Source organism: Salvelinus alpinus, chromosome 28, assembly GCF_045679555.1.
Source record: "Salvelinus alpinus chromosome 28, SLU_Salpinus.1, whole genome shotgun sequence".
Taxonomy (NCBI): domain Eukaryota; kingdom Metazoa; phylum Chordata; class Actinopteri; order Salmoniformes; family Salmonidae; genus Salvelinus; species Salvelinus alpinus.
The window spans coordinates 44,047,726-44,069,468 of NC_092113.1; the positions used below are offsets into that span (position 1 = coordinate 44,047,726).

Below are 21,743 nucleotides of genomic sequence, written 5' to 3' on the forward strand. Positions count from 1 at the left end.
CTATAACTAGGGAGCAGGGTAGTGTCTATAACTAGGGAGCAGGGTAGTGTCTATAACTAGGGAGCAGGGTAGTGTCTATAACTAGGGAGCAGGGTAGTGTCTAAAACTAGGGAGCAGGGTAGTGAATATAACTAGGGGGCAGGGTAGTGTCTATAACTAGGGAGCAGGGTAGTGTCTATAACTAGGGAGCAGGGTAGTGTGTATAACTAGGGAGCAGGGTAGTATCTATAACCAGGGAGCAGGGTAGTATCTATAATTAGGGAGCAGGGTAGTGTCTATAACTAGGGAGCAGGGTAGTGTCTATAACTAGGGAGCAGGGTAGTGTCTATAACTAGGGAGCAGGGTAGTGTCTATAACTAGGGAGCAGGGTAGTGTCCATAACTAGGGAGCAGGGTAGTGTCTATATCTAGGGAGCAGGGTAGTGTCTATAACTAGGGAGCAGGGTAGTGTCTATAACTAGGGAGCAGGGTAGTGTCTATAACTAGGGAGCAGGGTAGTGTCTATAACTAGGGAGCAGGGTAGTGTCTATAACTAGGGAGCAGGGTAGTGTCTATAACTAGGGAGCAGGGTAGTGTCTATAACTAGGGAGCAGGGTAGTATCTATAACTAGGGAGCAGGGTAGTGTCTATAACTAGGGAGCAGGGTAGTGTCCATAACTACGGAGCAGGGTAGTGTCTATAACTAGGGAGCAGGGTAGTGTCTATAACTAGGGAGCAGGGTAGTGTCTATAACTAGGGAGCAGGGTAGTGTCTATAACTAGGGAGCAGGGTAGTGTCTATAACTAGGGAGCAGGGTAGTGTCTATAACTAGGGAGCAGGGTAGTGTCTAAAACTAGGGAGCAGGGTAGTGTCCATAACTAGGGAGCAGGGTAGTGTCTATAACTAGGTAGCAGGGTAGTGTCTATAACTAGGGAGCAGGGTTGTGTCTATAACTAGGGAGCAGGGTAGTGTCCATAACTAGGGAGCAGGGTAGTGTCTATAACTAGGGAGCAGGGTAGTATCTATAACTAGGGAGCAGGGTAGTGTCTATAACTAGGGAGCAGGGTAGTGTCTATAACTAGGGAGCAGGGTAGTGTCCATAACTAGGGAGCAGGGTAGTGTCTATAACTAGGGAGCAGGGTAGTGTCTATAACCAGGGAGCAGGGTTGTGTCTATAACTAGGGAGCAGGGTAGTGTCCATAACTAGGGAGCAGGGTAGTGTCTATAACTAGGGAGCAGGGTAGTATCTATAACTAGGGAGCAGGGTAGTGTCTATAACTAGGGAGCAGGGTAGTGTCTATAACTAGGGAGCAGGGTAGTGTCTATAACTAGGGAGCAGGGTAGTGTCCATAACTAGGGAGCAGGGTAGTGTCCATAACTAGGGAGCAGGGTAGTGTATATAACTAGGGAGCAGGGTAGTGTCCATAACTAGGGAGCAGGGTAGTGTCTATGACTAGGGAGCAGGGTAGTGTATATAACTAGGGAGCAGGGTAGTGTCTATAACTAGGGAGCAGGGTAGTGTATATAACTAGGGAGCAGGGTAGTGTCTATAACTAGGGAGCAGGGTAGTGTATATAACTAGGGAGCAGGGTAGTGTATATAACTAGGGAGCAGGGTAGTGTCTATAACTAGGGAGCAGGGTAGTGTGTATAACTAGGGAGCAGGGTAGTGTATATAACTAGGGAGCAGGGTAGTGTATATAACTAGGGAGCAGGGTAGTGTATATAACTAGGGAGCAGGGTAGTGTCTATAACTAGGGAGCAGGGTAGTGTCCATAACTAGGGAGCAGGGTAGTGTCTATAACTAGGGAGCAGGGTAGTGTATATAACTAGGGAGCAGGGTAGTGTCTATAACTAGGGAGCAGGGTAGTGTATATAACTAGGGAGCAGGGTAGTGTCTATAACTAGGGAGCAGGGTAGTGTCTATAACTAGGGAGCAGGGTAGTGTCTATAACTAGGGAGCAGGGTAGTGTATATAACTAGGGAGCAGGGTAGTGTCTATAACTAGGGAGCAGGGTAGTGTCTATAACTAGGGAGCAGGGTAGTGTCCATAACTAGGGAGCAGGGTAGTGTCTATAACTAGGGAGCAGGGTAGTGTCTATAACTAGGGAGCAGGGTAGTGTCTATAACTAGGGAGCAGGGTAGTGTATATAACTAGGGAGCAGGGTAGTGTCTATAACTAGGGAGCAGGGTAGTGTCTATAACTAGGGAGCAGGGTAGTGTCTATAACTAGGGAGCAGGGTAGTGTCCATAACTAGGGAGCAGGGTAGTGTCTATAACTAGGGAGCAGGGTAGTGTCTATAACTAGGGAGCAGGGTTGTGTCTATAACTAGGGAGCAGGGTAGTGTCCATAACTAGGGAGCAGGGTAGTGTCTATAACTAGGGAGCAGGGTAGTATCTATAACTAGGGAGCAGGGTAGTGTCTATAACTAGGGAGCAGGGTAGTGTCTATAACTAGGGAGCAGGGTAGTGTCCATAACTAGGGAGCAGGGTAGTGTCCATAACTAGGGAGCAGGGTAGTGTCTATAACTAGGGAGCAGGGTAGTGTCCATAACCAGGGAGCAGGGTAGTGTCTATAACTAGGGAGCAGGGTAGTGTATATAACTAGGGAGCAGGGTAGTGTCTATAACTAGGGAGCAGGGTAGTGTCCATAACTAGGGAGCAGGGTAGTGTCTATATCTAGGGAGCAGGGTAGTGTCTATAACTAGGGAGCAGGGTAGTGTCTATAACTAGGGAGCAGGGTAGTGTCTATAACTAGGGAGCAGGGTAGTGTCTATAACTAGGGAGCAGGGTAGTGTCTATTACTAGGGAGCAGGGTAGTGTCTATAACTAGGGAGCAGGGTAGTGTCTATAACTAGGGAGCAGGGTAGTGTCCATAACTAGGGAGCAGGGTAGTGTCTATAACTAGGGAGCAGGGTAGTGTCTATAACTAGGGAGCAGGGTAGTGTCCATAACTAGGGATCAGGGTAGTGTCTATAACTAGGGAGCAGGGTAGTGTCTATAACTAGGGAGCAGGGTAGTGTCTATAACTAGGGAGCAGGGTAGTGTATATAACTAGGGAGCAGGGTAGTGTCTATAACTAGGGAGCAGGGTAGTGTCTATAACTAGGGAGCAGGGTAGTGTCTATAACTAGGGAGCAGGGTAGTGTCTATAACTAGGGATCAGGGTAGTGTCCATAACTAGGGAGCAGGGTAGTGTCTATAACTAGGTAGCAGGGTAGTGTCTATAACTAGGGAGCAGGGTTGTGTCTATAACTAAGGAGCAGGGTAGTGTCCATAACTAGGGAGAAGGGTAGTATCTATAACTAGGGAGCAGGGTAGGGTCTATAACTAGGGAGCAGGGTAGTGTCTATAACTAGGGAGCAGGGTAGTGTCCATAACTAGGGAGCAGGGTAGTGTCTATAACTAGGGAGCAGGGTAGTATCTATAACTAGGGAGCAGGGTAGTGTCTATAACTAGGGAGCAGGGTAGTGTCTTTAACTAGGGAGCAGGGTAGTGTCTATAACTAGGGAGCAGGGTAGTGTCCATAACTAGGGAGCAGGGTAGTGTCCATAACTAGGGAGCAGGGTAGTGTCTATAACTAGGGAGCAGGGTAGTGTCCATAACTAGGGAGCAGGGTAGTGTCTATAACTAGGGAGCAGGGTAGTGTATATAACTAGGGAGCAGGGTAGTGTCTATAACTAGGGAGCAGGGTAGTGTATATAACTAGGGAGCAGGGTAGTGTCTATAACTAGGGAGCAGGGTAGTGTATATAACTAGGGAGCAGGGTAGTGTCTATAACTAGGGAGCAGGGTAGTGTCCATACCTAGGGAGCAGGGTAGTGTCTATAACTAGGGAGCAGGGTAGTGTATATAACTAGGGAGCAGGGTAGTGTCTATAACTAGGGAGCAGGGTAGTGTATATAACTAGGGAGCAGGGTAGTGTCTATAACTAGGGAGCAGGGTAGTGTATATAACTAGGGAGCAGGGTAGTGTATATAACTAGGGAGCAGGGTAGTGTCTATAACTAGGGAGCAGGGTAGTGTATATAACTAGGGAGCAGGGTAGTGTATATAACTAGGGAGCAGGGTAGTGTATATAACTAGGGAGCAGGGTAGTGTCTATAACTAGGGAGCAGGGTAGTGTATATAACTAGGGAGCAGGGTAGTGTATATAACTAGGGAGCAGGGTAGTGTCTATAACTAGGGAGCAGGGTAGTGTCTATAACTAGGGAGCAGGGTAGTGTATATAACTAGGGAGCAGGGTAGTGTCTATAACTAGGGAGCAGGGTAGTGTCTATAACTAGGGAGCAGGGTAGTGTCTATAACTAGGGAGCAGGGTAGTGTCCATAACTAGGGAGCAGGGTAGTGTCTATAACTAGGGAGCAGGGTAGTGTCTATAACTAGGGAGCAGGGTTGTGTCTATAACTAGGGAGCAGGGTAGTGTCCATAAATAGGGAGCAGGGTAGTGTCTATAACTAGGGAGCAGGGTAGTGTCCATAACTAGGGAGCAGGGTAGTGTCTATAACTAGGGAGCAGGGTAGTGTATATAACTAGGGAGCAGGGTAGTGTCTATAACTAGGGAGCAGGGTAGTGTATATAACTAGGGAGCAGGGTAGTGTCTATAACTAGGGAGCAGGGTAGTGTATATAACTAGGGAGCAGGGTAGTGTATATAACTAGGGAGCAGGGTAGTGTATATAACTAGGGAGCAGGGTAGTGTCTATAACTAGGGAGCAGGGTAGTGTCTATACCTAGGGAGCAGGGTAGTGTCTATAACTAGGGAGCAGGGTAGTGTCTATAACTAGGGAGCGGGGTAGTGTCTATAACTAGGGAGCAGGGTAGTGTATATAACTAGGGAGCAGGGTAGTGTCTATAACTAGGGAGCAGGGTAGTGTCTATAACTAGGGAGCAGGGTAGTGTCTATAACTAGGGAGCAGGGTAGTGTCTATACCTAGGGAGCAGGGTAGTGTCCATAACTAGGGAGCAGGGTAGTGTCTATAACTAGGGAGCAGGGTACACAGCCTACCTTCCAGCGGTTGCCACAGCCGTTGCACAGTACGAAGGTGGTCATGGGTTCATCAGCACTGCGCGTCTGCACCTAGAAAACACAGAGAACGACAGCGTGTACAGCAGGGGTAGGCAACTAAATTCAGCCGTGGGATGTTTTGTGTTCGGAGCGTATGGTCAGGGGGGAGCGAAACATAATGATAATAATTTGTACACTGCAAATTGACTACAACTAAGGCTAAAAAGAGATTGTATTTGAAAATAACATACATTAAATTACATTGAGACATGATCACATATTTCTGATGATTTTACAGTCATTTTTGACCCCAAAATAAAAATCTATAAATACAATACCAGTCAAAAGTTTGCACACACCTACTCACACTCACACACCTACTCATTCCAGGGTTTTTCTTTATTTTTACAATTTTCTACATTGTAGAATAATAGTGAAGACATCAACACTATGGAATAACACATATGGAATCATGTAGTAACCAAAAAAGTGTTAAAAAAATCAAAATATATTTTAGATTTTAGATTCTTCAAAGTAGCCACCCGTTGCCTTGATGACAGTTTTGCACACTCTTGGCATTCTCTCAACCAGCTTCATAAAGGTAGTCACCTGGAATGCATATAAATTAACAGGTGTGCCTTGTTAAAAGTTAATTTGTGGAATTTCTTTCCTTCTTAATGCCAATCAGTTGTGTTGTGACAAGGTAGGGGTAATATACAGAAGAAGCCGTATTTGGTAAAAGTGCATCCTGCGCAATCGGAAATATTCAGACCCCTTTACTTTTCCACATTTAGATATTTTACAGCCTTATTCTAAAATGGATTAAATACATGTATTTCCTCATCAATCTACACACAATACCCCATAATGACATCACAATACCCCATAATGACATCACAATACCCCACAATAACAAAGCAAAAACAGGTTTTTAGAAATGTTTACTAATTTCTTCAAAATAAAAAACAGAAAAACCTTATTTACATAAATATTCAGACCCTTTGCTACGAGACTCAAAATTGAGCTCAGGTGCATCCTGTTTCCATTCATCATCCTTGAGATGTTTCTACAACTTGATTGGAGACCACCTGTGGTAAATTCAATTGATTGGACATGATTTGGAAAGGCACACCCCTGTCTATATAAGGTCCCACAGTTGACAGTGCATGTCCGAGCAAAAACCAAGCCATGAGGTCGAAGGAATTGTCCTTACAACTCTGAGACAGGATTGTGTCGAGGCACAGATCTGGGGAAGGGTACCAAAACATTTCTGCAGCATTGAAGGTCCCCAAAAACACAGTGGCCTCCATCATTCTAAAATGGAAGAAGTTTGGAACCACCCAGACTTCCTAGAGCTGGCTGCCTGGCCAAACTGAGCAATCGGGGGAGAAAGGCCTTGGTCAGGGAAGTGACCAAGAACCTGATGGTCACTCTGACAGAGTTCCAGGGTTCCTCTGTGGAGATGGGAGAACCTTCCAGAAGGACAACCATCTCTGCAGCACTCCACCAATCAGGCCTTTATAGTAAAGTGGCCAGACGGAAGCCACTCCTCAGTAAAAGGCACATGACAGCCTGCTAGGAGTTTGCCAAAAGGCACCTAAAGGACTCTCAGACCATGAGAAACAAGATTCTCTGGTTTGATGAAACCAAGATTGAACACTGTGGCCTGAATGCCAAGCGTCACATGTCTGGAGGAACCCTGTAGGAAACCTCCCTACGGTGAAGCATGGCGGTGGTGGCAGTATCATGCTGTGGGGTTGTTTTTCAGCGGCAGGGACTGGGAAACTAGTCAGGATCGAGGGAAAGATGAATGGAGCAATGTATAGAGAGACCCTTGATGAAAACCTGCTCCTGAGCTCTCAGGACCTCAGACTGGGGCGAAGGTTCACCTTCCAACAGGACAACAACCCTAAGCACACAGCCAAGACAACGCAGGAGGGCTTCGGGACAAGTCTCTGGACATACTAAGACAATCATGAAGAGGGCACGACAACACCTTTTCCCCCTGAGACTGAAAAGATTTGGCATGGGTCCCCAGATTATCAAAAAGTTATACAGCTGCACCATCGAGAGCTTCCTGACCGGTTGCATCACCGCCTGGTACGCCAACAAGTCGCTACAGAGGGTAGTGCGTACGGCCCAGTACATCACTGGGGCCAAGCTTCCTGCCATCCAGGACCTATATACCAGGCGGTGTCAGAGGAAAGCAAAGACTCCAATCACCCTAGTCATAGACTGTTCTCTTTGCTACCGCACGGCAAGCGGTACCAGAGAGCCAAGTCTAGAACCAAAAGGCTCCTTAACAGCCTCTACCCCCAAGCCATAAGACTGCTGAATAATTAATGGCAACTCTGACTATTTACATTAGTTTTTTACGGTTCTCCTATTCGTTGTTTATTATCTATGCCTAGTCACTTCATCCCTACCTACATGTACAAATTACCTCTAACCTTTACCACCACAGACTGACTCGGTACCGGTACCTCCTGTATATAGCCTCCACAGTGACTCTGTACCGGTACCCCCTGTATATAGCCTCCACACTGACTCGGTACCGGTAGCCCCTGTATATAGCCTCCACATTGACGCTCTACCGGTACCCCCTGTATATAGCCTCGTTACGACACATTTTAATGTCCTTGAGTGGACCAGCCAGAGCCCGGACTTAAATCCCCATCGAACATCTCTGGAGAGACGTGAATATAGCTGTGCAGCGACGATCCCCATCCAACCTGACAGAGCTTGAGAGGATCTGCAGAGAAGAATGGGAGAAACTCCCCAGATACAGGTGTGCCAAGCTTGTAGCGTCATACCCAAGAAGACTCAAGGCTGTAATCGCTGCCAAAGGTGCTTCAACAAAGTACTGAGTAAAGGGTCTGAATACTTATGTAAATGTAATATCAGTAGATTTTTGTATTTTTATAAATTTGCAAACATTTCTAAAAACCTGTTTAGGTTATGGTGTGTAGATTGATGAAGAAAACGAACAATATAATTAATTTTAGAATAACTGTAACGTAACACAAAGGTGGAAAAAGTCAAAGGGTCTGAATACTTTCGGAATACAATGTATATATAGATATCAAAAAAATTCCCACTAAAATCTTTGGCGGTCCAAAAAAACAATACTTTGAGTCCAGTTTTGGCCCGCGGGCCGCCAACAGCCTACCTCTCATCTACAGTATCTGTTAGGGGTTTGAATACATTCTGAGGGCACGGTATGTCAGTACCTGGGTAGAGGTCCAGTTCACTATGTCAGTACCTGGGTAGAGGTCCAGTTCACTATGTCAGTACCTGGGTAGAGGTCCAGTTCACTATGTCAGTACCTGTGTAGAGGTCCAGTTCACTATGTCAGTACCTGTGTAGAGGTCCAGTTCACTATGTCAGTACCAGTGTAGAGGTCCAGTTCACTATGTTAGTCCCTGTGTAGAGGTCCAGTTCACTATGTCAGTACCTGTGTGTAGGTGCAGTTCACTATGTCAGTACCTGTGTAGAGGTCCAGTTCACTATGTCAGTACCTGTGTAGAGGTCCAGTTCACTATGTCAGTACCTGTGTAGAGGTGCAGTTCACTATGTCAGTACCTGTGTAGAGGTCCAGTTCACTATGTCAGTACCTGTGTAGAGGTCCAGTTCACTATGTCAGTACCTGTGTAGAGGTGCAGTTCACTATGTCAGTACCTGGGTAGAGGTCCAGTTCACTATGTCAGTACCTGTGTAGAGGTCCAGTTCACTATGTCAGTACCTGTGTAGAGGTGCAGTTCACTATGTCAGTACCTGGGTAGAGGTGCAGTTCACTATGTCAGTACCTGTGTGTAGGTCCAGTTCACTATGTCAGTACCTGTGTAGAGGTGCAGTTCACTATGTCAGTACCTGTGTGTAGGTGCAGTTCACTATGTCAGTACCTGGGTAGAGGTCCAGTTCACTATGTCAGTACCTGGGTAGAGGTCCAGTTCACTATGTCAGTACCTGTGTGTAGGTCCAGTTCACTATGTCAGTACCTGTGTAGAGGTCCAGTTCACTATGTCAGTACCTGTGTAGACGTCCAGTTCACTATGTCAGTACCTGTGTGTAGGTGCAGTTCACTATGTCAGTACCTGTGTGTAGGTGCAGTTCACTATGTCAGTACCTGTGTGTAGGTGCAGTTCACTATGTCAGTACCTGGGTAGAGGTCCAGTTCACTATGTCAGTACCTGGGTAGAGGTCCAGTTCACTATGTCAGTACCTGTGTGTAGGTGCAGTTCACTATGTCAGTACCTGTGTAGAGGTCCAGTTCACTATGTCAGTACCTGTGTGTAGGTGCAGTTCACTATGTCAGTACCTGTGTAGAGGTCCAGTTCACTATGTCAGTACCTGTGTGTAGGTGCAGTTCACTATGTCAGTACCTGTGTAGAGGTCCAGTTCACTATGTCAGTACCTGTGTAGAGGTCCAGTTCACTATGTCAGTACCTGTGTAGAGGTCCAGTTCACTATGTCAGTACCTGTGTGTAGGTGCAGTTCACTATGTCAGTACCTGGGTAGAGGTCCAGTTCACTATGTCAGTACCTGGGTAGAGGTCCAGTTCACTATGTCAGTACCTGTGTGTAGGTGCAGTTCACTATGTCAGTACCTGTGTAGAGGTCCAGTTCACTATGTCAGTACCTGTGTGTAGGTGCAGTTCACTATGTCAGTACCTGTGTAGAGGTCCAGTTCACTATGTCAGTACCTGTGTAGAGGTCCAGTTCACTATGTCGGTACCTGTGTGTAGGTGCAGTTCACTATGTCAGTACCTGTGTAGAGGTCCAGTTCACTATGTCAGTACCTGTGTAGAGGTCCAGTTCACTATGTCAGTACCTGTGTAGAGGTCCAGTTCACTATGTCAGTACCTGTGTGTAGGTGCAGTTCACTATGTCAGTACCTGGGTAGAGGTCCAGTTCACTATGTCAGTACCTGTGTGTAGGTCCAGTTCACTATGTCAGTACCTGTGTAGAGGTCCAGTTCACTATGTCAGTACCTGTGTAGAGGTCCAGTTCACTATGTCAGTACCTGTGTGTAGGTGCAGTTCACTATGTCAGTACCTGTGTGTAGGTGCAGTTCACTATGTCAGTACCTGTGTGTAGGTCCAGTTCACTATGTCAGTACCTGTGTGTAGGTGCAGTTCACTATGTCAGTACCTGTGTAGAGGTCCAGTTCACTATGTCAGTACCTGTGTAGAGGTCCAGTTCACTATGTCAGTACCTGTGTGTAGGTGCAGTTCACTATGTCAGTACCTGTGTGTAGGTCCAGTTCACTATGTCAGTACCTGTGTGTAGGTGCAGTTCACTATGTCAGTACCTGGGTAGAGGTCCAGTTCACTATGTCAGTACCTGTGTGTAGGTGCAGTTCACTATGTCAGTACCTGTGTAGAGGTCCAGTTCACTATGTCAGTACCTGTGTGTAGGTGCAGTTCACTATGTCAGTACCTGTGTAGAGGTCCAGTTCACTATGTCAGTACCTGTGTGTAGGTGCAGTTCACTATGTCAGTACCTGTGTAGAGGTCCAGTTCACTATGTCAGTACCTGTGTAGAGGTCCAGTTCACTATGTCAGTACCTGTGTAGAGGTCCAGTTCACTATGTCAGTACCTGTGTGTAGGTGCAGTTCACTATGTCAGTACCTGGGTAGAGGTCCAGTTCACTATGTCAGTACCTGGGTAGAGGTCCAGTTCACTATGTCAGTACCTGTGTGTAGGTGCAGTTCACTATGTCAGTACCTGTGTAGAGGTCCAGTTCACTATGTCAGTACCTGTGTGTAGGTGCAGTTCACTATGTCAGTACCTGTGTAGAGGTCCAGTTCACTATGTCAGTACCTGTGTAGAGGTCCAGTTCACTATGTCGGTACCTGTGTGTAGGTGCAGTTCACTATGTCAGTACCTGTGTAGAGGTCCAGTTCACTATGTCAGTACCTGTGTAGAGGTCCAGTTCACTATGTCAGTACCTGTGTAGAGGTCCAGTTCACTATGTCAGTACCTGTGTGTAGGTGCAGTTCACTATGTCAGTACCTGGGTAGAGGTCCAGTTCACTATGTCAGTACCTGTGTGTAGGTCCAGTTCACTATGTCAGTACCTGTGTAGAGGTCCAGTTCACTATGTCAGTACCTGTGTAGAGGTCCAGTTCACTATGTCAGTACCTGTGTGTAGGTGCAGTTCACTATGTCAGTACCTGTGTGTAGGTGCAGTTCACTATGTCAGTACCTGTGTGTAGGTCCAGTTCACTATGTCAGTACCTGTGTGTAGGTGCAGTTCACTATGTCAGTACCTGTGTAGAGGTCCAGTTCACTATGTCAGTACCTGTGTAGAGGTCCAGTTCACTATGTCAGTACCTGTGTGTAGGTGCAGTTCACTATGTCAGTACCTGTGTGTAGGTCCAGTTCACTATGTCAGTACCTGTGTGTAGGTGCAGTTCACTATGTCAGTACCTGTGTAGAGGTCCAGTTCACTATGTCAGTACCTGTGTAGAGGTCCAGTTCACTATGTCAGTACCTGTGTGTAGGTGCAGTTCACTATGTCAGTACCTGTGTGTAGGTGCAGTTCACTATGTCAGTACCTGTGTAGAGGTCCAGTTCACTATGTCAGTACATGTGTGTAGGTGCAGTTCACTATGTCAGTACCTGTGTGTAGGTGCAGTTCACTATGTCAGTACCTGGGTAGAGGTCCAGTTCACTATGTCAGTACCTGTGTAGAGGTCCAGTTCACTATGTCAGTACCTGTGTGTAGGTGCAGTTCACTATGTCGGTACCTGTGTGTAGGTGCAGTTCACTATGTCAGTACCTGTGTAGAGGTCCAGTTCACTATGTCAGTACCTGTGTGTAGGTGCAGTTCACTATGTCGGTACCTGTGTGTAGGTGCAGTTCACTATGTCAGTACCCGTGTAGAGGTCCAGTTCACTATGTCGGTACCTGTGTGTAGAGGTCCAGTTCACTATGTCGGTACCTGTGTGTAGAGGTCCAGTTCACTATGTCGGTACCTGTGTGTAGAGGTCCAGTTCACTATGTCGGTACCTGTGTAGAGGTCCAGTTCACTATGTCGGTACCTGTGTGTAGAGGTCCAGTTCACTATGTCGGTACCTGTGTGTAGAGGTCCAGTTCACTATGTCGGTACCTGTGTGTAGAGGTCCAGTTCACTATGTCGGTACCTGTGTGTAGGTGCAGTTCACTATGTCGGTACCTGTGTGTAGGTGCAGTTCACTATGTCGGTACCTGTGTGTAGGTGCAGTTCACTATGTCAGTACCTGTGTGTAGGTGCAGTTCACTATGTCGGTACCTGTGTGTAGGTGCAGTTCACTATGTCGGTACCTGTGTGTAGGTCCAGTTCACTATGTCAGTACCTGGGTAGAGGTCCAGTTCACTATGTCAGTACCTGTGTAGAGGTCCAGTTCACTATGTCAGTACCTGTGTGTAGGTGCAGTTCACTATGTCAGTACCTGTGTAGAGGTCCAGTTCACTATGTCCGTACCTGTGTAGAGGTCCAGTTCACTATGTCAGTACCTGTGTGTAGGTGCAGTTCACTATGTCAGTACCTGTGTAGAGGTCCAGTTCACTATGTCGGTACCTGTGTAGAGGTCCAGTTCACTATGTCGGTACCTGTGTAGAGGTCCAGTTCACTATGTCGGTACCTGTGTGTAGAGGTCCAGTTCACTATGTCGGTACCTGTGTGTAGGTGCAGTTCACTATGTCGGTACCTGTGTGTAGGTCCAGTTCACTATGTCGGTACCTGTGTAGAGGTGCAGTTCACTATGTCGGTACCTGTGTGTAGGTCCAGTTCACTATGTCAGTACCTGGGTAGAGGTCCAGTTCACTATGTCAGTACCTGTGTAGAGGTCCAGTTCACTATGTCAGTACCTGTGTGTAGGTGCAGTTCACTATGTCGGTACCTGTGTAGAGGTGCAGTTCACTATGTCAGTACCTGTGTGTAGGTGCAGTTCACTATGTCAGTACCTGTGTGTAGGTGCAGTTCACTATGTCAGTACCTGTGTGTAGGTCCAGTTCACTATGTCAGTACCTGTGTGTAGGTGCAGTTCACTATGTCAGTACCTGTGTGTAGGTGCAGTTCTTGCCCCTGCATTTGCCACATTGAAACATGTCCGTCTCGGTCCCGCCCACTTTAGACAGCTGGTGCTCTCTGATGGCGTCCTTGGTCAAAGTCTTCCTCATCTCTTTCAGCTCCGCGCTCGCCATCTCCTGTCGGGTCACACACAGACAGAACCTTACAGGACGGGTCTCAGATATGAAGCGCACACAAACCACATTAAAGAGTAAATCACTTATATTTCAAAGTGTGTAAAAGTGTGTTTTTTTTCTCGGGCTGTCCCGGCACACCACATTATTTCAGAAGGAGAGCCGAAGGCCACGCTCCTCTGTTCTGTGATTGGTTAACAGTAGGGATTCTACAATGACGTTTTGAAGTTGTCATTCAACGAGAGACGACTCGCTTCGATGTAAAAAAATAATAAAATCCATTGAGAAATACTGCACCAAACATCTCTGTTAGATGTAAAAGTTAGTTATCTTAGATTAGTGTGGCTACGGCGTCTTTGTTTTTCAAGCGACGGTCTTGTAAGGGATTATGGGAGGACACTGGTTTGGTTGGGGTGGACACCAGCTGAACTGAATCATGATGCTGTACTATTAAAACATGAAACACACAGACACCTCTCTCTCATCCTACACACACACACACACACACACACACACACACACACACACACACACACACACACCCCACGCTCCCCACACACACTCCCCCCCACCACACACTCCCCCCACACAGACCCCCCCCCACCACACACACGCTCCCTCCCACGCTCCCCCCCACCACACAGAACCCCCCGCACACACAGACCCCCCCCCACACACACACACACACCCCACGCTCCACACAAACACTCCCCCCCACGCCCCCCCCCCCCCACACACAGACCCCCCACACACACACACAGACCCCCCCCACAGACCCCCCCCCCACACAGACTCCCCCCCCCCACACACAGACCCCCCCCCCACACACACAGACCCCCCACACAGACCCCCCCCACACAGACCCCCCCCCCCACACACACAGACCCCCCCCCCCACACACACACAGACCCCCCCCCCCCCCCACACACACACACAGACCCCCCCCCCCCCCCCCCCCCCACACACACAGACCCCCCCCCCCCCCCCCCCACGTACCTCAGCGGCCATGTTAGCGATGCGGTCAGCTGAGATGTTTCCAGCGAGGACATTGCGCCGGAGGTCTGGGTTCTTCGGGTCCTTCAGGTTGGAGATACGGCTCCTCAGTCTGGACTTGTACTTCTGGTCTGTAGACCTAAACTCCTGGTAGATACGTGGAGGCGGGAAAGTGAAGGAGAACGACACAGGGAAGGAAAAAAAACAAACTTTTGCCACCAAAAAGATAACCAAAAGCACAACTCTGTACTCACACTATTACAAAGCGTCTGGTCCTCACCACACCAGCAGAAACAGAACGACAACAAGAACACAGGTGGAAAGGATATAGTCCTCAATCTGAGCAGCCAAGTTCTCCGTGTCTGCTCCAATGGGCTTGTAGTCATCTGTAACAGCAAACAGAGTTCTCAGTGCAGGCTAGTGGCCAATCCTCAACAACAAAAAAGGGGCTTTAGTTTGAGATACCGTTACTCGAGGTATAACAAAACACTACTGTGTTTTCCCATCTCTCTAAGGTCTCCCTTATATTAAAATCATGGTTGTATAAAAATATTTCACTACAAAAGTGTTTAAGTTGATAGATTGTGACACATCTTCTTTAACTTAGAAAGTGCAGAATAATAGAATAATCATTTCTGGCTGAAGCGGGGGGTGGGGGTGTCACATCAGGTCATGTAACCCAATATTGCAAGTTGTGATGTTAGAGCTAAAATGTGGAATACAAGTAGTCATTTGTCTGCACTACATACACAAACAACCAACATTAAGATATCTTAACGTATCGAGGAAACATAGACCTGTAAACACACGTAAAAATAGGTCGGAAATATCAACTATCAATGTTTGCGTTTTTACTATTTGGTCGCATTACAACCTGTAATTTAAATTGCTTTTTATTTGGATCTCATGTAATGGACATACACAAAATAGTCCAAATTGGTGAAGTGAAATTCCCAGGTGAAATTTAAAAAATAACTTGTTTCAAAAGATTTGGGGGGGGGGGGGTGGGAGTGGTGCGTGCATATGTATTCAGCCCCTTTGCTATGAAGCACTTGAAAAGGACCTGGTGCAACCAATTACCTTCAGAAGTCACATAATTAGTTAAATAAAGTCCACCTGTGTGCAATCTAAGTGTCACATGATCTCAGTATACATACACCTGTTCTGAAAGGCCCCCAGAGTCTGGAACACCAAGCAAGAGACACCATGAAGACCAAGGAGCTCTCCAAACAGGTCAGGGACAAAGTTGTGGAGAAGTACAGATCAGGGTTGGGTTATTAAAAATAGATATTAGAAAATTTGAGCATCCCACGGAGCACAATTAAATCCATTATTAAAAAATGGAAAGAATATGGCACCACAACAGACCTGCCAAGAGAGGGCCGCCAACCAAAACTCACAGACCAGGCAAAGAGGGCATTAATCAGAGAGGCAACAAAGAGACCAAAGATAACCCTGAAGGAGCTGCAAAGCTCCACAGCGGAGATTGGAGTATCTGTCCATAGGACCACTTTAAGCCGTACACTCCACAGAGCGGGGCTTTATGGAAGAGTCGCCAGAAAAAAAGAAAAAAAATAAGCAAACGCGTTTGGTGCTCGCCAAAAGGCATTTGGGAGATTCCCCAAACATATGGAAGTAGGTACTCTGGTCAGATGAGACTAAAATTGAGCTTTTTGGCCATCAAGATAAATGCTATGTCTGGCGCAAACCCAACACCTTGCATCACCCCGAGAACACCATCCCCACAGTGAAGCATGGTGGTGGCAGCATCATGCTGTGGGGATGTTTTTCCATTGGCAGGGACTGGGAAACTGGTCAGAATTGAAGGAATGATGGATGGTGCTAAATACAGGGAAATTCTTGAGGGAAACCTGTTTCAGTCTTCCAGAGATTTAAGACTGGGACAGAGGTTCACCTTCCAGCAGGACAATGACCCTAAGCATACTGCTAAAGCAACACTCAAGTGGTTTAAGGGGAAACATTTAAATGTCTTGGAATGGCCTAGTCAAAGCCCAGACCTCAATCCAATTGAGAATCTGTGGTCTGACTTAAAGATTGCTGTACACCAGCGGATCCCATCCAACTTGAAAGAGCTGGAGCAGTTTTGCCTTGAAGAACAGGCAAAAATCCCAGTAGCTTGATATCCCAAGCTTATAGAGACATACCCAAAGAGACTTGCAGCTCTACAAAGTATTGACTTTGGGGGGTGAATAGTTATGCACGCTCAAGTTTTCAGTTTTTTGTCTTATTTCTTGTTTGTTACACATTAAAAAATATGTTGCATCTTCAAAGTGGTAGGCATGTTGTGTAAATCAAATGATACAACCCCCCCCAAAATCTATTTTAATTCCAGGTTGTACGGCAACAAAATAGGAAAAATGCCAAGGGGGGTGAATACTTTCACAAGCCACTGTATTAGTTTTTAGCACAAATTTCACATTAATTTAAAATGGCCCTCCAGCCACCCCATACCTTAGATCCCCCTTGTGATTGGGCTCTGTTACACCCACAGAGTGCCTTCAGAAAGTATTCATACCCTTTGACTTATGTCACATTGTGTTGTGTTACAGACTGAATTCAAAATGGATTCCATGTTTTATAATTCTACACACAGTACCCCATAATGACAAAGTGAAAACATGTTTTTATTAACATTTTCAAATGTATTGAAAATTAACTGAAGATTGATCTAATTTCCATGTATTCACACCCCTGAGTCAATACATGTTAGAATAACCTTTGGCTGCGATTACAGCTGTGAGTCTTTCTGGGTAAGTCTTTACACACCTGGATTGTACAATATTTGCCCATTATTATTTTAAAGATTCTTCAAGCTCTGTCAAAACGGTTGTTGATCATTGCTAGACAACCATTTTCAAGTCTTTCCATAGATGTTCAAGATGATTTAAGTCAAAACTGTAACTAGGCCACTCCAAAACATTCAGGGTCTTCTTGGTAAGCAACTCCAGTGTAGATTTGGCCTTGTGTTTTGGGTTGTTGTCCTGCTGAAAGGTGAATTAATCTCCCAGTGTCTGGTGGAAAGCAGACTTTCAGGTTTCCTCTAGGATTTTGCCTGTGCTTAGATCTATTCAGTTTCTTTTTATCCTAAACTCCCTAAACTTCTTGTAGTTCTTGCCGATGACAAGCATACCCATAACATGATGCAGCCACAAATATGACGAGTGGTACTCAGTGATGTGTTGTATTTGCCTCAAACAACTTTCTATTCAGGACATAAAGATAATTTCTTTGCCACTTTTTTTTCAGTTTTACTTTCTACCTTATTGCAAACAGGATGCAAGTTTTTGGATATTTTTATTCTGGACAGGCTTCCTTCTTTTCACTGTCATTTAGGTTGGTATTGTAGACTAACTACAATTCAACTATGTAACTGTTTTAAAGTCACCATTGTCCTCATGGTGAAATCTCTGAGCGGTTTCCTTCCTCTCCGGCAACCAAGTTAGGAAGGACGCTTGTGTCTTTGTAGTGACTGGGTGTATTGATAATGCATCCAAAGTGTAATTAATAACTTCACCATGCTCAAAGGGATATTCAGCGTCTCCTTTTTTTTACCAATAGGTGCCCTTCTTTACGAGGCATTGGAAAACCTCCCTGGTATTTGTGATTAAATCTGTGTTTAAAATTCACTGCTCAACTGAGGGACCTTACAGATAATTGTACGTGTGGGGTACAGAGATGAGGTAGTTGTTAAAAAAAATCATGTTAATCTCTTATTGCACACAGAGTGAGTCCATGCAGCGTATTACACTGCATGGCCAAAAGTATGTGGACACCCCTTCAAACTATTGCTGACGGGTGTATAAAATTGAGCACATAGTCATCCAATCTCCATAGACAAACATTAGCAGTAGAATGGGCCCTACTGAAGAGCTCTGTGACTTTCAACATGGCACAGTCCAACAAGTCAGTTCCTCAAATGTCTGTCCTGCTAGAGCTGCCCCGGTCAACTGCAAGTGCTGTTATTGTTAAGTCGAAACGTCCAGGAGCAACAACGGCTCAGCCACAAAGTGGCAAGCCACACCAGCTCACATAACTGGACTACCGAGTGCTGAAAAATCATCTATCCTCAGTTGCAACACTCACTACAGAGTTCCAACCTGCCTCTGGAAGCAACGTCAGCACTAGAACTGTTCGTCATGACATTCTAGACGATTCTGTGCTTCCAACATTGTGGCAACAGTTTGGGGAAGGCCCTTTCCTGTTTCAGCATGACAATGCCCCCGTGCACAACGCGAGGTCCATACAAAAATGGTTTGTGAAGATCGGTGTGGAAGAACTTAACTGGCCTGCACAGAGCCCTGACCTGTAGTGTATACGACTTGTTAAGCACATTTTTACTCCTAAACTTATTTTTGGCTTTCCATAACAAAGGGGTTGAATACTTATTCACTCAAGAGATTTCAATCTTTTAATTTTTAATTTAAGTGTAAACAATTCTAAAAACATTATTCCACTTTGATATTATGGGGTATTGTTTTGTAGGCCAGAGACACACAATCTTAATTTAATCCATTTTAAATTCAGGCTGTAACAACAAAATGTGGGAAAAGTCAAGGGGTATGAATACTTTCTGAAGGCACTGTATAAACCTACAGTGGGGAGAACAAGTATTTGATACACTGACAATTTTGCAGGTTTTCCTACTTACAAAGCATGTAGAGGTCTGTAATTTTTATCATAGGTACACTTCAACTGTGAGAGAAGGAATCTAAAACAAAAATCCAGAAAATCACATTGTATGATTTTTAAGTAATTAATTTGCATTTTATTGCATGACATAAGTATTTGATACATCAGAAAAGCAGAACTGAATATTTGGTACAGAAACCTTAGTTTGCAATTACAGAGATCATACGTTTCCTGTAGTTCTTGACCAGGTTTGCACACACTGCAGCAGGGATTTTGGCCCACTCCTCCATACAGACCTTCTCCAGATCCTTCAGGTTTCGGGGCTGTCGCTGGGCAATACGGACTTTCGGCTCCCTCCAAAGATTTTCTATTGGGTTCAGGTCTGGAGACTGGCTAGGCCACTCCAGGACCTTGAGATGCTTCTTACGGAGCCACTCCTTAGTTGCCCTGGCTGTGTGTTTCGGGTCGTTGTCATGCTGGAAGACCCAGCCACGACCCATCTTCAATGCTCTTACTGAGGGAAGGAGGTTGTTGGTCAAGATCTCGCGATACATGGCCCCATCCATCCTCCCCTCAATACGGTGCAGTCGTCCTGTCCCCTTTGCAGAAAAGCATCCCCAAAGAATGATGTTTCCACCTCCATGCTTCACGGTTGGGATGGTGTTCTTGGGGTTGTACTCATCCTTCTATTCCTCCAAACACGGCGAGTGGAGTTTAGAGCAAAAAGCTCTATTTTTGTCTCATCAGACCACATGACCTTCTCCCATTCCTCCTCTGGATCATCCAGATGGTCATTGGCAAACTTCAGACGGGCCTGGACATGCGCTGGCTTGAGCAGGGGGACCTTGCGTGCGCTGCAGGATTTTAATCCATGACGGCGTAGTGTGTTACTAATGGTTTTCTTTGAGACTGTGGTCCCAGCTCTCTTCAGGTCATTGACCAGGTCCTTCCGTGTAGTTCTGGGCTGATCCCTCACATTCCTCATGATCATTGATGCCCCACGAGGTGAGATCTTGCATGGAGCCCCAGACCGAGGGTGATTGATCGTCATCTTGAACTTCTTCCATTTTCTAATAATTGTGCCAACAGTTGTTGCCTTCTCACCAAGCTGCTTGGCTATTGTCCTGTAGCCCATCCCAGCCTTGTACAGGTCTACAATTTATCCCTGATGTCCTTACACAGCTCTCTGGTCTTGGCCATTGTGGAGAGGTTGGAGTCTGTTTGATTGAGTGTGTGGACAGGTGTCTTTTATACAGGTAACGAGTTCAAACAGGTGCAGTTAATACAGGTAATGAGTGGAGAACAGGAGGGCTTCTTAAAGAAAAACTAACAGGTCTGTGAGAGCCGGAATTCTTACTGGTTGGTAGGTGATCAAATACTTATGTCATGCAATAAAATGCAAATTAATTACTTAAAAATCATACAATGTGATTTTCTGGATTTTTGTTTTAGATTCCGTCTCTCACAGTTGAAGTGTACCTATGATAAAAATTACAGACCTCTACATGCTTTGTAAGTAGGAAAACCTGCAAAATCGGCAGTGTATCAAATACTTGTTCTCCCCACTGTATACAGCTCTGGAATGTGCTGAAAGTGGCAGCCATCTTGGTAGGGTCTGTCTCACCGTCGGTCTGCAGGGCAGCCACCAGCAACTCTCGGCACTTCGTGCGTACGCTGTCAGTGGTGACGGGAGTGGGAGGGAAGGAGGTGAACTTAAGGGTGGTGGGGGTCGTAGGTGTGGTGGGAGTCTTCGGGGGCTCCGGCAGTTCTTGTTTCTTACTAGGGTAGACAAGAGGGTGACAGCGAGAAGAAAGTGTTACATTGTGTTATGAGTCACCCTGATCCTTCCATTTATTCTGACTGGGTATCAAACCCCCGTCGTTCGCCTACCGGTCAAACCTCCGTCGTCTACGTACCAGTCAAACCCCTGTCGTCTACCTACCGGTCAAACCCCCGTCGTCTACCTACCGGTCAAACCCCCGTCGTCTACCTACCGGTCAAACCCCCCGTCATCTACCTACCGGTCAAACCCCCGTCGTCTACCTACCGGTCAAACCCCCCGTCATCTACCTACCGGTCAAACCCCTGTCGTCTACCTACCGGTCAAACCCCCGTCGTCTACCTACCGGTCAAACCCCTGTCGTCTACCTACCGGTCAAACCCCCGTCGTCTACCTACCGGTCAAACCCCCAACGTCTTATGACCGGTCGGTCAAACCCCCGTCGTCTACCTACCGGTCAAACCCCCGTCGTCTACCTACCGGTCAAACCCCCGTCGTCTACCTACCGGTCAAACCCCCGTCGTCTACCTACCGGTCAAACCCCAGTCGTCTACCTACCGGTCAAACCCCAGTCGTCTACCTACCGGTCAAACCCCCGTCGTCTACCTACCGGTCAAACCCCAGTCGTCTACCTACCGGTCAAACCCCCGTCGTCTACCTACCGGTCAAACCCCCGTCGTCTACCTACCGGTCAAACCCCCAACGTCTACCGACCGGTCGGTCAAACCCCCGTCGTCTACCTACCGGTCAAACCCCCGTCATCTACCTACCCGACCCAAGTCATTTGGGCTCTAGATTACCCATCACCAACGAGTAGTTGGACCACCTATGCAACATATGACTCCACATTAGCCCGTTGAGCTAAACGCCTAGACATTAGTTCAGAGAGCTCACACAAGTCTTCAGAGCTCAGACGAGGTTATTCCCTGAACTACCTCTTGGTACATGACTGACACTCGGGTTGGGTCTCACCTCCGGTCGCTGGATCCAGGACTGTCCTTGGACGAAGATGACCTCAGAGGAGAGCCCTCCCTCCTCTTCTCCTCCACAGCTTTCCCCTCAGCACCGTCTGTAGACACACACACAGTCAGCTGATTCATATCTATATAGGTGACGGTTCAACATTTACATAATGGGTACCTAGAGGAAAA

The 21,743-nt window shown here is 46.5% G+C and overlaps 1 protein-coding gene across 1 annotated transcript in view; it reads right to left on the reverse strand.

Annotated features, from left to right (window-relative positions):
- Positions 1-21,743, reverse strand: part of LOC139557914 (transcription elongation factor A protein 2-like) — a 52,166-nt gene that overhangs the window by 16,577 nt on the left and 13,846 nt on the right. Inside the window, exons 4-9 of the mRNA XM_071373254.1 lie at positions 21,565-21,661; positions 20,437-20,591; positions 14,492-14,548; positions 14,166-14,320; positions 13,026-13,172; positions 4,982-5,053 (exon numbers count right to left, since the gene is read on the reverse strand). Coding sequence (XP_071229355.1) covers positions 4,982-5,053; positions 13,026-13,172; positions 14,166-14,320; positions 14,492-14,548; positions 20,437-20,591; positions 21,565-21,661 — 683 coding nt within the window. The remainder of the gene's footprint in view (positions 1-4,981; positions 5,054-13,025; positions 13,173-14,165; positions 14,321-14,491; positions 14,549-20,436; positions 20,592-21,564; positions 21,662-21,743) is intronic.